General features: G+C 39.6%; 1 protein-coding gene across 9 annotated transcripts in view; it reads right to left on the bottom strand.

Moving 5' to 3' along the window:
* Positions 1-17,285, bottom strand: part of KCNMA1 (potassium calcium-activated channel subfamily M alpha 1) — a 904,559-nt gene that overhangs the window by 146,265 nt on the left and 741,009 nt on the right. For all 9 annotated transcript variants that reach the window (XM_072636209.1, XM_072636218.1, XM_072636155.1 and 6 more), the window contains 2 exons: positions 15,865-15,951; positions 11,489-11,565 (listed from right to left, as the gene is read on the bottom strand). In XM_072636209.1, coding sequence (XP_072492310.1) covers positions 11,489-11,565; positions 15,865-15,951 — 164 coding nt within the window. The remainder of the gene's footprint in view (positions 1-11,488; positions 11,566-15,864; positions 15,952-17,285) is intronic.

Here is a 17,285-nt window from a genome sequence, read left to right as displayed (position 1 = left end):
ACTTTTTTTCAAAAATGCAAAAGATATCTAATATGCAGTCATTCCAATTTCCATCTATTTCTTAGTATTAGGCAGAGCCTGGGACAGCTTTCATCAAATTAGATGCAAAACAATTAGATGTTAATATAGAATTGGAGGATGTCTCTGCTGAACTTCCTAGGAGTGAGTTTACATGATGCCTATAGGAATTTAAATTTACTCTTGACAGAACAAATATCCAAATCTGTCCATTTAAGAAATGCAGCTACTCCTGGCTAATGCTGCATATTTGACATTAAAGGCTGTTTGCAAATAAGAAATCACCAGAAGCATAAGGGAGGTTGGTCCACCAGAATATACTCAGCCACTCAAGGATGTATTTCTTGCTTCAAGGGAGAGAACTTGAAAACCATATTAGTTTGTATCTTCCCCTACCAAATCCAGAAAAAAAGGGTAACATTTGCACAAATGCTGTATGGTTTATAATATATGTATATATACTTATACATATACATATATGCATAGATATAAGACATACTGTCATAGCATTAATGAGTGGTTAATTTCTTTTCTTTTTGTTTTTAATGGGGGTATGTATGTAAATAAATACTTTTTAAAATCAACAATAAAATCAAGACCTTATACTGATCTCATTTGAGATCTGAGCACTAAAATGGTTCTGTCCAAAAAAGTAATACTGTTTTGTCTATATAGACTGCAGATTAAAACCTAAATTGCTAAGGTAATACAACTGTCTTGACATCCCTGAAATACTTCCTTTGGTACTCCCACTATAACCCATCAAGTCAATTCATGTCAAAATATAAGCCTGAAAGACTCTCTACTCTTATTTTGGATGGTAACCAAGATGCGCATCATTGGTAATCACTTAACATAAACTGGTCTGCATGAGGCGCAGAGAATTGAGGTACTCATCTGCCACTTCTTAGGGCAAAAGCAGAAATCCTCTGATGTCAATGTGAACCAAAGTGGGGCTGTTCTTTCTGCCCACAGTTTCCATCAGAGGTTTTTTGGTTTTGTTTTTTTTTCTTTCCTCCCCCTAGGATGACAGCAATGTTATTTTAAAATATGGCTTGTGGTTTTGCCCTCCTTGAATGCAACAGTCACCAGGAAGAGAGGTTTAAATCTCTCAAATGGGTCAAGTCCTGTTCTAAGACCTTTATGACTTGCCATACAGTATATTTGTCAAGCAAGGGTAACGTTATGATTGTGAAAAACAGGCACTGGGGGAGATGAATGAGTGATCTCTTCAGCAGCAACTCCATTCCTTTAAACTTTGCTCACATTTCTAGTGACATGTTCTTTTAGCATCCTAGCTGGTCGAGTTATCGTACAGCTGTTCAGATGGATCATCATGCAGCAACCACCTTGTGCACTACATGGTATATCATTCCTCTGAGCATAGCCTTTATGGAAAAAGATTTGACTGTGGTGTTTGAACCAAAGGGAGAAGAGATTGGGAAGAGACTGGTATACACTCAGCAGGCATTCTCCTGTTGCAACTCACAACAGTAGTTGAAGCTTGGAGGGGGATGGCAACTTTATTATAATTTCATTAAAAATGAATTTTGAATGATGAACCCAAATGGGAAATCATGCCTTGGATTTTTTTCTTAATCCTATAAGGGCAGTATTAGAATTTTAACTACTATAACCACAAATGGATATGAAGACTAACTGGTTTTGCATTCAATGTCTTTTGAGTTTTTATTTTAGTATCTTTTTTTTAAAAAAAAAAATCAAATTGTGCAGTAGAAGGCCACCAAGTTTATTAGCACAATCCTTGATTTTTCTTTCCATAGTGCCTTTTCTATATGCAAAAATAGGATCTGACACACTTGTTTAAAAAAAAAATCTTTAAGAGTAAAGGAAGAGTGATAATAGTGGAAGGAAATGTGGTGGATGGAAGGATAACTTTGGGAACCCTTTCCATAAGAATTAAACCCAAAGAACTAAGTCAATTGAAATCCCCTACTCTGAGGGATTCAGAGGGAAGTAGCACTAAACCAAAAGTCTTGCAAGGGACTGTGTTTAACTATTATTTTAGTTGGTTGTTCTGGAGACCATGCATCATTTTGAGAGTTCATATTGTTAGCATGCAGGAAACAGGCTTTTAACCTGTTAAAATAAGCAGCAAAAAAAAAAGACTTGCTGTAAAATTATTAACCATTATAGCAAAGCAATATACATAATTTCTTTTTAAAAAAGGAAAACATGTGATTCTCAGTTATTCCTTCCCCAGTCATATTACACTCACACCAAATACAGTATTAAAATAAAAGAGAAAAACATCGCACAATGTTAGTAAGAATGGCTAGTGAGAAGACTGAAGACAATACAGAAATCATTAAAGATGGGTATCCCACTTGATCAGACTCTGTCCAAAGTCCCACTGTCCCAAATGAGCACCAGCTGAGAGAGCAGCCACCTTGCATAGCCTTTGGGGGGAATATTCCAAAAACTTTCCTTTGGACAGTCTGCTAGATGTAGGCATTCTTTTGCCCCTGTCCCTAATCTGGCTCAGGTAAGCTTCACCTTCAAACACTCACCTGGGGCCAGAAGAGGTTATGAGGCAATTTGCGTCCATCAGACAGAGAATACCAAAACATTTGGAGGTTGCCTTATTCTAGGTTTTTTACCAGTTAATGCAATTGAACCCACTGATGGGTGTGATCTTGGAGAGTTTAGAACAAAGAGAGTGTTATTTTTGGATAACAGTTTCCTTAAATGTTAAAAAAAAGTAATGAGAGAAGAAATAAAAATTTGGAGGCAATGACTTAGGATCTCAAAGCCTTCTACTACTGATTCTGCTTTCTTTCATTTTGGTGAACGGTGAACACTTGATGCCAAAGAAGACCCCAAATGCTTCTTTTTGTTTTTAATTGGTTCTTAAAGCTAATGCTGCTACTTCTTTAAGTCTGTTGTCCCATCTAGGGACAGTCTGGAGTGAGGGTAGGGGTTGGCAAGGGTTGTAGATAGTAATAGATCACTTGAATCCAAATCGACTTGTTTCAAAAGCAGAGGTTAACTTTGGATTTCTTCAGGGGACTTATGCCAGTTCTTACTCTGGCTCTATCACAGGCAAGACAAGGTGCTTCTCTCTCCTGGTGATTCCTTTAAAAAGATATATTTTTTTAAAAAAACAGTCACCCACTGTTTGCCCTTCCCACACCATATTCCCATCATTCAATCAAGTATTTTTCAATGGTAACAAAAAGCAACGCTGCAGGGACATCTAGTGGAACCATACAGAAGGGCAGCTGGTCAAGAGAAAAGCTCTGGGAGAGCCAGCCCTTGGTGCCTTGGCTCTCATTAAGAATTGAAATGGGGAACACTGTCATTTCAATTCGCCGGCTTCATTTGATCCCGGGTGGAGTTTTAATGGCTGCAGGGGAGGTGAGGGGATGGGAAGGAACAGCAGGAAGTGTGCCTAGCGAGCAAGCCAGTTCTAATGCTTTGGGCAGCATTAACTAGAACCAGATTAAGCCACCAGCCAGGTCAACTTTCCACCTCCACTGAAGCTTCCTTGACCATAAAAGACAACTGCGTTGTGTATTTCCAACAGTTAATAAACAGAGTCAACTGTCTCCCTTTCTTTCCATAATGCTCCAGGGGAAGTCTCCTGGCCTAGGCCTGCCAAGTATCACCAGAGGATAAATTTGCCTTCTTTTCAAAAGTTCCAACCTGAAAGCAGGGTATGAACACCTGGAGTTGCTAATTAGTATTTTTTCCAAATCATAAAGTGCCTTCTGCTTGGGTTCTGGTTATGAGTTTGAAGCCAAATGAATCCTCAGGCCAAGACTGGATTCCAGAGCTCATCCTCCCCCCCACCAAAAAAAAAATCACTCTGCTGGGGTGTTCTTAGAAATGGCCACCCCTACAACTTTCTAACTACGTGTGTGTATCTTCCTGGGGCACAGTGAAGGAAGAAAATCATCAATCAAAGCCTTCACTTCTATTTCCTAGTATTATCTACAATGCCAAAGAGGAAGTATTGGCAAAATTAAAGAATCTCAAGTGGCCAATTTTGTGCTTTAAAATCAAGAAATGATCAGTGGTGCCACTAGAAAGCTTCTCATGTATTCGAAAATGTGGTTATAATAAGGGAAGAGAAAACTCTGCAGAAAGCAGCCCCTTTGGACTAAACATGTCCACACTGCTGATATTTCTTCAAGTCAGATTGACAATCTGCTGTCAAACTCAAGTTCTCACTTGAGTTGGCCCTTCCAAGCCAAGCCTGGAATGGGGGAGTGAGTTGGATTCTATCCTGTCTTTAGTACCATCTGCCTCCCACATCAGCAACCAAATTGTCAGCCAATTTCCAATTGTGGAATCTTAATTTCCAGGGTGGATTGGAGGAGGCAGGAGAAAGCAACACTGGACTGTCAGGCTCCAGATGGAGTTTTCCAACTGTTGGAAAAACATCTTTGGTTTCAAACTGAGCAAAGTCAAGGAAAAGACCAGCATGGAAAAAACAAAAAAGGATTCTGCTGGGCAATTTATAGTCACTTTTCAGCCCAAAACCTCATTTTGAAAATCACTGTTCAAGATATTAAGAGTTCAATGCAAGAAGGATCATTCCCAAGTGTGAGCCCTGCAGCTTTACCTCCTGTGCTGGGGAGGAACTAAAATTAGAAATAAAAACAACCATGGAAGAAAATGTCCACCAAAGCTTGGCAGCTGAGGCATTTGTTTGATGTGACACTGGGAATCAGGGAGTGTTGGTTCAGGTCCTATAAATTAGGAGTGATGTCTTCACTTAGCTAAATTCCTCCCATTAGCTTCTGGAGGGAGAAGAAAGTTCTTCCAGGTGGAAGGACTTTCTGTTCCAAGAACAGAAAGAAGGAAAAAGAAAAGCTAGTAAGTTAGCATCAGCTGAATGCAACACATCCAGTTAATTAATTGGTTCTGCCTCCAATGGCCATCTTATGGTAAGAAGACTCTAAGGAGCTTGGCACTGAGCTTGGTTGGTGGTTTTTTCTGTGCCATCCCTCAAACTCCAAAGGGATATCCGATTTAGTCCTTGGATATAGAAGCTAGAAGTTGACTCACCCTTATTACCCACTCAGGGATGGGGTGGAGTGAGTTGCTCAATCAACCGTGTTAGAATTCCATGCCCTCAGGGGCCCCAAAGTTGGGCTGCCATTTTTAAGACTGAATTACCGCATCATTTGCCCTCTAAGGAGATAGCTCCATCCAAATGATTAGCCTTAGTGCACTGTTGTACAGAAATGAGGACAGGTTCTATCACTGGACTAACATCTCTCAATCTCTGCTATTGAGTCAACCCAAAGACCCATGAAGGAGGTTGGTTTTACTAGTCTGATGCACTTTGTTCAGGACCAAAGGACCATAATAATAATTTCTAAGCTATGTTTCTCTAGCATGTGTTTAGAAACACTGGTCTCAAATTTCCTCGTAGGTCAAATCTTATTGGGCAAAAGATATGCTCCTTGGGAATATATTAAGTGTCTAGGGACTTGCCTTTACTTCTTGGGAGCATTGGGGAACCATTTGCTGCAAAGGCAGTATTCTTCTAGAAGGATTGAATGCATTGTCTTTCCAGGATGCCTGACCAGCACTCAGGGAGCAGATGGAGGGACGAGTAGGGGCTATCATATTTTTTTTTAACCCTTTTGTTGTGGCCCTGGGGAGCTAGTGGGTCACATATGTGAAAGAGTCATTTTATAGTGAGGGAGACAGAGACTTTACAGATTGTTGGAAATAATTACCATGATGCATTTACTTGTCTCCAGCCCTCCAGATATTTATATTTCCAAAGCTACTCACACAATTCATTCACTACCTTACACAGAGAGATAGATATGTATGTGGTAGCAAGTGCCGCTCTATAGAATATCTGTGACCGTATATATAAAAATGAACATTTTTACATATAAAGTACCAATGCACATCAATATATATCACCATGAAGGAATATATAGATATGCAGCATATGGACTTCCATTCGAATATGAATTCAAGCACAGTCGCAGTGGAGGCTGAACCTAATTTTTCAAAGGCAAGCATGTCAATGACCTCCACTTCATCCGACACACACAGCTATGGTGGTAATTATCCCAGTCTAATTGGTCTCCCCTAAAAAGTAATGAGACAGGTTCAAAATCATTTAAGAGAAACACCGCTGTCAAGGTCTTATTTCCAAATGGAAAAAATAAGACCATGTTGGGAGTTGACAAGGAAAGGGTAGGTAGTGAGGGTGGGGATGAATAGACAGCAGGTTGAGCAACCCACTGTCTCCAGTTCTTTGCTAGTCTATGGACTGTGTTGGAGGATGAGAGAGGTGTGGGTATGATGTTACTGCTACATGCAACATAAATATCAAAAAGAAAAGAACTGAAACTATACAGAAATAAAGAATTTCTTCTAGAGAAAGACAGGTGGGACTGGACTCTGGGCTTCTAGGAACCCAATTTACTCACAATATATCACTACCAGTGTGCAGTTAAAATAGAGTAGGGCCCGTGTTCCAAGGCAGCAAGAGAAAAAAAATAAATCAAAAATATGTCAATTATCAAAGATGAAGTAAAATTTCTTAAAACACATCAATTTATACATGACTTGTCCCCTGTGATACCTCCCCTCTCTGTAAGCTTAAATGGTGTATGTGTAGGGGGGAGGGGGGCAGTAATAATAAACAATCAAAGCAGGTTTGCTATACAAAAACAAAAGGAGCCAAGATCTGACTCCAAGAGCTTTCATCTTGGGCCAAACTCTGCTTTTCTCTTCCTTGGAAAGCTATGTGGAAATTCAAAGAAATGCAAAAATTAAAACTACATAAACACAGAATGACCAGTTAGAAGCACACTGGATTTCCACCTTTGGGAATTCCTCTGGACAAGATGACATGAAACATTACAGGTTATTTGACAAAAGAAGATGGGAAAGAGGAAGCTGTAAAAAGGAAGGCCCGGTTATTTTAATTATCCTTGCTTTGTGGAGATGTACCACTCCTAGGTAAATTATTAATACCTAACCTAACAGGTTTGGACAAATGGCTATGTGGGTCAGCTTCTTTCTCAGGCCTTGATGCTGTCATGGCGCATGTATAGGCAGCCTCCAAAGAAACATGGGCCTACTGGTGCATTATTCTTGAACCTGGCTTTTGACTGGCTGGGAAAGCTACCGATAATTAATGCCCTTGTAATTAAGATTTCTTTGTCACAAAAGTACTTCTTTCCCACTTCCCTCACCTGCATGTAGGGGGAGGTTTATTTTTAGCAGTTCATTTTCTCCCCGCTCTCATCCACATTTCACTCCCTCTAACACTGGCTGCTCTGCCTTGTTAATTATGAAAAAAAATATTTGGACAATCCACTTTGCTGTCAAATATTAGCTTGACAGCCAAGACCTATGAGGGAGGTGGGGGTAGGGGAGGGAGGAAAACCCAAACAAAACCTTGTCATGTTAGTTTAGCTTTGCAAGAGACAGTGCTTTTGCAATGATCCAGGCTGAATGTGATTAGGAATCATTTGCTTCACTAGCTGAACTAACTTTAAGGGAAATGAAGAAAATAAAATCATTTCTAACAGTTATGAACATTCCCCCCCTCTCTCTCCAATGGTGAAAGTAACTATTGCTGTTGGCTTGTCTGGAACTAGAGTGGAGAGAAAATAGCCTGGTAGGTCAAATCTTTATTCTCAGCATCTTAAAAAATATGCTTATTTACTTGTTTCTTTTCGCTTCCCTTGGAGTTATTAGAAGTCTGACTCTGAAAGATCCTTGGTTGGGTCTTTTCTATTATATCACTTCAATGTAAGGATTCTTAAGCCAAGGTCCATGAATTTGTTTTTATTTTTCAAATATCTGGATAACTGAATTTCAGTACGATTGGCTTTCATTGCAATCCTCTGTATTTGATTTTATGCATTTAAAACCATTTTTCTAGGGATCTAGACATGGGCTTTGCCAGACATGACACACATGGAAGAACCCTTGTTTTATTGTGATTTTCACCATCATTCACCTTCCTATTCCTTCTTCAGCCATCCATGACCTAGTCTTTCTTTTGTTGGCCTATGTAAGAGCATGGTTGCTTGGACATGGTCTTGGGGGGTTTCTATTTTTCCTTGAGAGTTTATTTGAAGAGGGCTGGTTCCCTTTTCCAAGAGTTCATGTGATAATTGGTTTAAAGGTTGAGTGAATTTAGGAGCCGTCTAGTCCAACCCCTACATTTAACAGATGGGGAAACTGAGACTCAGAGAGACAGAGTGATTTAGCCAAGATAATGCAGTGAACGATAAACGCAGAGAAGTGTGTCCCTTCTCTCCTCTTTTTGTCTACAAGTCTTTGGATGATGAATTGATCCAGGCAGTACGTGGCATGGTTTAGTAGACCAAACATACATTGGCCCTGGTTCTGCTCCTAACTCTTCATGTGAGCTTAGGTAAATTCCTTCCTTTCTCTAGCCTGGGTTTCCTGATCAATCAAATGAAGGGGTTGGGCAAGTAAGTTTCTAAGGCCCCCTCTGGTTCCAACATTCCATGAGACCTTTCTATGAGTCTCTTCTATGGCATGCTCTCCAGCTACCCCCTTCACAGCCACTAACCACAACCACAACCACAACAACAACAAAAAAGAAACAAAAAACTCAGGAGTGTTCACGTGCAGTATTATTGATACAGATAGGGCTAGGGATGGCTTCTGTAAGAAAGAGCAGTTCCTTTAAGAGTCCCCTTGACATTCATTTAAAACACATTTCATGACTGCTAAAGAGATCGGAGGGGAAAGGCACATGATTTGATTTCTTCCTGGCCCTGTACCCTCCTGGGGCTAGCTATTTGGGAGAGTCCTCAGAATGAGAAAATTGTTTCTCTGTGAATTTTTCACATCAAGAATAAACTTTGGGAAAATGGGTCTGTTCGTGGAGTCTTGCATAAAGGCATGAGTTCCCTTTGTAGCCTTTACAGGAATTTCATTCACACAAGAACAACTGCTCTTATACTCTACCTGCTGGGAATGGGAAAGATAGGAATCTTTGTCATAGTTAATGAAACCTGTCTTTTTGGGACCATCCTACTATCTAAAGGAACCAAACAGTAACCCCTTCTTTAACTCTTCTGGGATAAATCTCAGGATTCAATGGAAGAGTCAATAAATCAAGGACTGGTTCCCAGTCATTCATTACATCTGGATCAGTCATACATGTATTCTCCATTTAGCCTGCTCACCCTACTCTCGCCCTACAATTCAGGAAACATTGGGTTGTTTCTCACTGGAAGTCTTCAGACAAAGGTTGGATGAGTACTTAAATATTGTATATTGTAGAGGATGATTTTTGTTTGGGTATGGACTCAACCATGAAGCAACATGGTAGAGTGGATGGAGAGTTGACTTTGGGAGTCAGGAAGACCTGAGTTCTACTCTTACCTCTATACATACTAACTTTGTGACCCTCAGCAAGTCACTTAGCCTCTTACAGCTCAAGGAAGCTAGCTCTCCAAGAATACTAGTTGTAGAGAAGATGTCAAGCTGCATCCATAATTGTCTCATTGAATAATTGTCCACATAAATGAAATCACAGGTCCAGTCCTTATCTGGAGTACCCCTGCATGGCATGAAGTAGATGGCCACTGCGGTTCTAGGATGTATGTATATTTTCCAAGTTGGCTTGGATTATTTCAGACTTTAATCTGCTTACATTCTATTCTGAAGCAATCAAACATTTGGTTAGACTTGGAGAGAGTTCCCTCAATCAAAGGTGCCACCCTGCAGAAAAAGATGGAGAGACCAGTTTTTTCCCCTAAAACATAACTGGATTTAGTTAGCACTTCCCACTAGAAATTCATTTCTCCCTGATGTTTTTGTCAGTGGATTTTGAGGAAGGGAGGCATGACTTCCCGGACATCATTTAATCACCTCCAGGTAGGAAAGGAGAAAGAATGAGGAACCTGGAGTCAGGAAGACCTGAGTTAAAATACTGCCTTAAAGATTTACTAGCTCTGCAATTTGGAATATCACTTATTCTCTCTACCTCAGTTTACTCATCTGTAAAATGAGAATAGAAATAGCACCTGCCTCATAGGGCTATTGTGAAAAATCAAATTAAATAGTATACACAGAGTTTTGTAAACTTTACAGCGCTCTGCGATGGGTACTGTTCTTAGAAAATTATTATTATATCAAGACTGATGATACTCCTTCCTCTCCCTGCCATTAAAAAAAAAACAACAGAGAATGTCCAGTCCTTTTCCCCCGTGCATATGAGTCACTGAATAAAAATGCGTAATGCCTGTTCAACATTTCTAGAAAAGGTAGTACCTTCAAATCTCCACATATAGAGCCTTCTTGAGACTTGATTTGGAAGGGATTTGAGGTAGGTATGCCACATGCTACTGAATGCAGCCTATTCCGCTCTTGGGAACATCCCTTTGGGGACCACAGAGAGAGGAAGAGGAAGCAAATAAATGTCTCTTTGAGTGAGACAGAAAAAGGCAGTGACTGGACCGGTGATGAAGAAATGAAATGATGAAACTCCCACCACTAATGCAGGCCAGCATCTTCTCAACCACTTATAATCTTAGAGAGTTTCCAGACCACTAGGAGGTTAAGTGACTTGCCCGGGGTCACCTTGCCAGTATGTGTCAGAGGTCAGCCCTGAACCAGGTCTTCCATTAGACTGTGAACTCCTCCATCAAACCGGGAGCTTTTTGAGAGCAGGGACTGTCTTTTGCCTTTCCTTCTTTGCAACGCCAGAGCTGAGCGCAGTGCCTGATGCGTGGTAGGCACTTAATCAATGCTAGATGACCTGACTTGACTTCCTTGCTCTATGACCAGTCATCTATGCTCGATTTCATATTGCTTCTATTGAACATTGAAGCAAATCTGCCTAGCAATGAGGTAAGGCCAGGATGAATGAAGATAGCCAAATTTAACTATGAGATTCATATAGAATCTCATAGACCTCATCTGTCTGGATGATACAGAAAAAAAAAAAAAGGTGTCAAATCTCATTATGATCTGACATCCTTACTGAATTTTGCTTATCTTAATGCCCTATAAGTCCCACTGGCCAGCAAGATCATACTATCAGGGAATAAAATTGGCTTAGTTTGAGCTCCCTCTAGCTAAAAGAGGACTATTGGGTGCTGCTACCTCCCCCCTGCCCTGATCATCATTTTTTGCATATTGAATTCTACCCTCCCAGATCAGACTCATCTTCCCCAGCACTGTTTAAGTCAGGAGGCCATGAAAATTCATTTAGGTCACTACTTGGGGAGGGATGAAAGGAGGGGTGGGGGGAAAGGAGAGAAAACAGGGAGAATGGTGGCCTGGACCGATGTGAATGGCAGATTTGCCAACTGAGCAAACAATATTTATTTCCAAGTCTCTTTGTACCAGTGTGTGAAACATAAACACAATTAAGCAAAGTCGTTAAGTGAAACAGTTTCCTTAGGAGATGGGGAAGGAAGTGAGGTTGAAGGGTGGGGGTTGGTAGGGAAGGAAAGGCAGAAGAAATATTACTTACGCCGTTTGCAGCCACATTTTTTTATCCTTTTGGGATCTGTGATGTCATCATGACAGGCTTTGCAGTAAAAAAATGCCCTGGAGAGAGAGAATGGAAAAATTGACACATTTCTTAATCCACCCAAATGAAATGAGTCCCACATTTCCTCCTGCTATGGTGCCAAATTAATGAAACATGCCAGCACTAATTTCCTTTAATCTTTTGAAAGGTTTAGACATTTGAAGACGGAAGTGTTTGTTGCAAGACTCTTCATTTCAGACATGAGGCTCTCCTCTTCAAGTTAGTGCTTCTTTTAATAAACTTTCATTGGAAAAATAATTGGGGGAAAGTTTGATAATATAACCCAGAAGATTAGCTCACTTGTCTTTCATCTTTGAGAGCATCATGTAGAGCACCTCAGCTAAACACATGGAAAGAGAAAGACCAGTCATTGGCAAGCTCACCACTCAGATCTCTCAATTCCTTAGCAGCAAACTAAAGATTTAAGGAACATAGGAGACAGATGGGGCTATCCCTCACTCAAAATTTACAAAGGTGATACTTTGAAAAAACCTTTCTTCATTAAGCAAACAGAATGGGGGGGAGTCGATGGAGACTCTTTATGATATGAAATTCAGCATCAACATCCAAAAGACAAGATGGCAGCCATATACCATTGGAACTGGAAGGTACTTTGAAGATCAACTAGTCAAATACTCTTGTTTCCTGATGAGCTCCAGAGAAATTAAGTGATTTGCCTAAGTTTAGGATGCTAGGTTGCTGAATGATTTATGCTCCCCAGAAAAGGTGCTTAGAGTGAAAAGATTTGGGTTTGAATCCAGCTTTGTCATTTTTCTCCATCTCCTTGGACAAATCACATCAGCTTTCTGAGTCTCAGTTTTTTCATCTGTAAAATGAGACATTTGAACTAGGCGATTTCTAAGGTCCTGCAGAGCTAAATATTTTATACTCCTCAATACAAAAAAAAACCCCAAACAGTCAGTCACTAAACTAAAGAATGCATGTATGTGCTCTCAGTAAATGTTTCACTTTGATTAAACAAGACGTAAACAATCATCTACAAAAGGTCCCCAGACTGGTTCAAAAAGATGACTCATTATATGATGTTCAGTCAATGAACCTAATTAATAGGGTGTTCTGATGGGCTCAAATGAGAGAATACAAGTCTACAATAATGGATAGAATAATGCCATATGAGGGCATAGCATTAGTGCTGTGATGAAATCCATTTTACTAAATTTCTGGCACACAGTAGGCATTACTATAATAGGTTTACAGCCAGAAAAGACCTTAAGAAGTCAGCCAGTTCAGCCTCCTCATTTTACAGGCAACAATATAATTACTAATATTTATATATCTCTTTAATGTTTGCAGAATGCTTTATATAGATTTTCTTATAGTATCCTCATAACAACCCTGTGGGTTTTTGTTGGTGCTGTTGAGTCGTTTCAGTTACATCTGACTTTGGTGACCCCATTTGAGGTTTTCTTGGCAAAGATCCTGGAGTAGTTTGCCATTTTTTTATCCAGATCATTTTTCAAAGGAGGAAACTGAGGCAAACAGGGTTAAGTGACTTCCCTCAGGTCACATAGCTAGTAAGTCTCTGAGGCCAGATTTGAACTCAGGAAGATGAGTCTTCCTCACTCCAAATCTGCCACTCTACCTACTGTGCCAACTACCTGCCCTACTCTGTAAAGAGGGACCATTTGTTATCTCCATTTTGCAAATAAGGAAACAGAGTCTCAATGTTACGTGGCTTGCTTCCCTAGACATAAGAGGAAAAGAGCAGTCACTTAGGTCCCAAGTAACATATTGTGATCACATCTCTCTTAGTGAAGAGATAACTTGTCATAGTGGCTCAAAGGCAGGAAGACACACACTCAAATACATACTAGCAGTATGACCCTGGGCAAGTGGCTTAACTTTTTCAGCACTCTGGGCCAGCAGTTCACTAAGTTTAGTTGGGGGTCCCCAACACCCTTTCAGGGGACCTACATGGTCAAAACTATTTTCATAATAAAACTAAGATTTTTAATTTCTGATAGGACAAATAATAACTGTAACCCACATAAAAAGAATTTCTTTAGGGGCCTTAATAATTTTTATGAGTATAAAGGGATCCTGAAAACAAGTGTGAGAAGTATGCTCCAGCCAACCTTCAAAGGCTGTGAATTGCAAAGAAGGTGCTAATTTGAGCTAGTAGAGGGAGTTTCCTCACTCCCAAATTCCCTAAGTAAATGAAAGTACTTCTACTTTGGGTCCTTTATTTTCCACTTGCTGCCTCTGTGTACTTCATACCATGCAGTCTATTGGACGGATATATACCAAAGACTAATACTGAGTCTGTGTACAAATAAATGAGAAAATTCTGTGCCTTGATTATGTTGGTCATTTGTACTGGCCCCAGCCAGATTTTCCCCAGGATTCTGATCATTTGAGCCCTCCCTCTCTCCTACAACACTGTGCCTGATCTGGTCATTTGGGTTTTCTACAAGCTCCAAGTCATTCATTTCTGCTGTTTTTTCTAGTTGAGGATATGTACTTAATAGCGGGTCATCTTAATCAAGTTTTCCATTGAAAAACAAATTAAAAAAAAAAAACCCAACTTGTCTAGTTCCATTCAAATCCTCCTAAGTCCTTTCTGTGGTTTTCTGCCCACATCATCTATTTGAAATCCCCTAACTGACAGCATTTGCCCTGACACCTCCCCCATACCATGGAAAATCACAGCCTGGTCTTGTACTTATTATGTCAGCATGTATTTGTGAATACCATAAAGCATAGAAATGAGACATGTTGCACTACTGAATATAGGATGTAATTTGTTTCTTGGACCACTTTGTGTTGGTGACATTCATTAGGGAGAGATGCAACGGGAAAAGGAATTATACAAATGGGAGTAGGGGGAGGCATAAGTGATCTATATTTCTGCAGCGCTCCCTAGCCTCCGGCTTATGTAGCAAAGCTGCTGTGTCAAGCCTTTCTGTCTACTAATCTGGACCCTTATGCATTCCTTCTTAATGGTGAGCTTAGAAGGGCCAGGACGTCAGCCCTATTTACCAATCCAGCTTGAATTTGCTCTGTCCAATTTCCAAGGACTTGGAACTCTGGTAGTAAAGACACAGAAACCAATAGCTGAGGACCTTGAAAGGAAACCAGATTTGATCCTGCTTCTACATATGGGGGCAGAAAACTCTCGCCAATTGATAAACACACTTCTCTCTCCTCAAATTTCCCTAGAGAAGCAGTTCTCAAAGTGTATTCCAAACATCCCTGGGAGTCCCTATCAGGGGATCCACAATGTCAGAACCATTTTCATAATAATGCTAAGGCATTATTCACCTCTTAAAATATTCCTCCCTTTTCCAACTACACATCTCTGTGAGGCTGCATTTTTTCCACATATCTCAACAAAGACACATATCACAACAGATTGAATGCAGAAGCAGATATGAGGATCTAGTTGTCTTCTATGAAAACAGATAAAAGAGATTTGCAAAAAATATGTAAAAGGCTATTACTCTATTTTGTTGAAAATATATTTTTCATGAAATATTTATGTTAATATGTAAAGAATGGTTATTGTTTTAGTGAATTAATAAATTCAGTTTAAGAATATATCAGTTTTAATTACTAATATGGTCAATATCAATGGATATGACATATATAAAAAATCTCTTTGGGGTCCTTGGTAATTTTTAAGAGTGTAACGGGTACTTGAGATCAAAAAGCTTGAGAACCACTCTTCTTATGCATTTGCCTGGTTCTTGCTATCACCTCTATTCCTTTTATATTCTACCTTATATTGCATATTTTTTGTATAGTTTGAGACTTACATAATGCTTATCAAATTCCATTATTAGTTTATAGTTTTAGGGGCAGCTAGATGGCATCATAGATAGAGTGCCAAGACACTTATCAAGTAACAACTTCTATTTGCCTCAGTTTCCCCATATGTAAAATGGGGATAATACTTCTCAGGGTTGTTGGGAGAATCAAATGACATAATATTTGTAAAGTGCTTAGCACACAGTGCCTAGCACCTAGTAGGTTCCATATAAATGTTGTAGCTAGCATTATTAACATCAGTAGCAGAATGAATCTATGATACCTCACTTAGGCCAACACTGCACATGAGATGGATATTTGGCAGTGCTCTCACTGACGTGAACATGAATCAGCCCATACTAGCAACTCAGGGATTTTTTTTTAAATCAACTATGCAAAGGAAGTACTCAAAAATGTTAAGTTCTTTGGCATTGCACTTGTTGACTCTCCACCTCAAGAGACTTCCCCTTTCAAGTTTCCAGGTTTGGGGTCAGCTGCTGTGACTGATGCAGGAAAGAAGGAGAATTAGAATAAAACATTGATTTTACCTCTTGACTTCTTTGGCATCACTTGCAATGAAGAATCCTAAAGTACCTTCTTGGATTTTGAGATGGTTTCCAGGATTAATTAATATGCTGCTCAGTGAAACACAAACAGAGAAGACAGGGTTGTGAGGAGATATTCTAAGGAGAAATTCTGAGGTTACATCATATTGTTGCTTCTTATAGGGGGCCCACTAGAAAGGAAGGGATGTAAGGATACCCAAAGCCATCTTGACAGATTGGACACTAAGTCCACAGTCCCTCATGTCCAAAATCCTTAATACTTGATCTGATAATGCCATTAGTAAACTCTAGTCATTGGTTCCCCCAAGTGGCATACCCTGGGCATCTTTTTTAAGGAACCAGAGAAAATCCAGATGCCAGCAACCTAATATGTTCAAGAAATAGTCTGTCCTGCCTATTTGGGTATGTGGGTTCAACTTCTGAATAACTGATTTCCCAGGAATTTGCTACCAAAGTTCAAAGCCAAAGAGTTATCAGTCAAATGAAGTCATTTTAATGCCAATGACAGGGAGTTAATGGGACCCCTATATGCATACATAAATATACAAGTATGTATACTACATATTACCGAGGGGCATAGTACAAGACAACCAGTTACCAATGCAGGGGAAAAAAATACATCATCTGAATAACAATGATAAGAACATAAAAAATAAGATGAATGTTTCAGAAACACATTATCACCACACTAACAAATGAATAGATCATGCATTTGATTGGAAGGATAGAGTTACTTAAGTGACCTGAGTTTGCACATAAAAGTTATGCGTTTGTGGAATCAGATGTGAAAGAATCCATAGGTGTCTGTCCTATAGGTCTGGCCCATAGTAGGTACTTAATAAATGTTTGCTGACTTTCTGACTCCCATTTTCCAGGAAATAAAATTTATATCCACCAGATTGTATGTTTGCAACTAAGGATAACAATATTCTGAATGGGAAGTCTGCTCCAAAGGGCTGTGTAAAATATGTGTGTGTGTGTGTGTGTGTGTGTGTGTGTGTGTTAAACAGGATAACTTGTACTTGGATGACAAGAATCAGTAAAGAAAACTTCTTTGGGATAAATAGGCATTAGGATCTGTTCCCTCAAGTTTAATCACTTAGAGATCAAAAGAAGGACATGCTAATATGCCTTGGATTCAGATGGAACTAGCTAATATTTTTTTTTAGCTTAGAGTACAATTTAGGGAAGGTACTAAATACAGCAACAGATAAAACACAGTTATCCTTTGATCTGCAAATCTGCAGTGCTTAAGGTTGATGTCTGGAATTAGGTTATAGGAAGGAAGTCGTCAAATGCTGCAAACAAGAAGGTGATTAGTATGTGACCATTTTCTAGTGGCAAACTCTTCCATGGAAGGGTTGTAGCAATCAGAGAGTGATTGGTCTGTGATAACATAAGAG

Source organism: Notamacropus eugenii, chromosome 1 (assembly GCF_028372415.1).
Source record: "Notamacropus eugenii isolate mMacEug1 chromosome 1, mMacEug1.pri_v2, whole genome shotgun sequence".
NCBI lineage: Eukaryota > Metazoa > Chordata > Mammalia > Diprotodontia > Macropodidae > Notamacropus > Notamacropus eugenii.
This window is presented reverse-complemented; position numbering and strand designations above follow the sequence as displayed.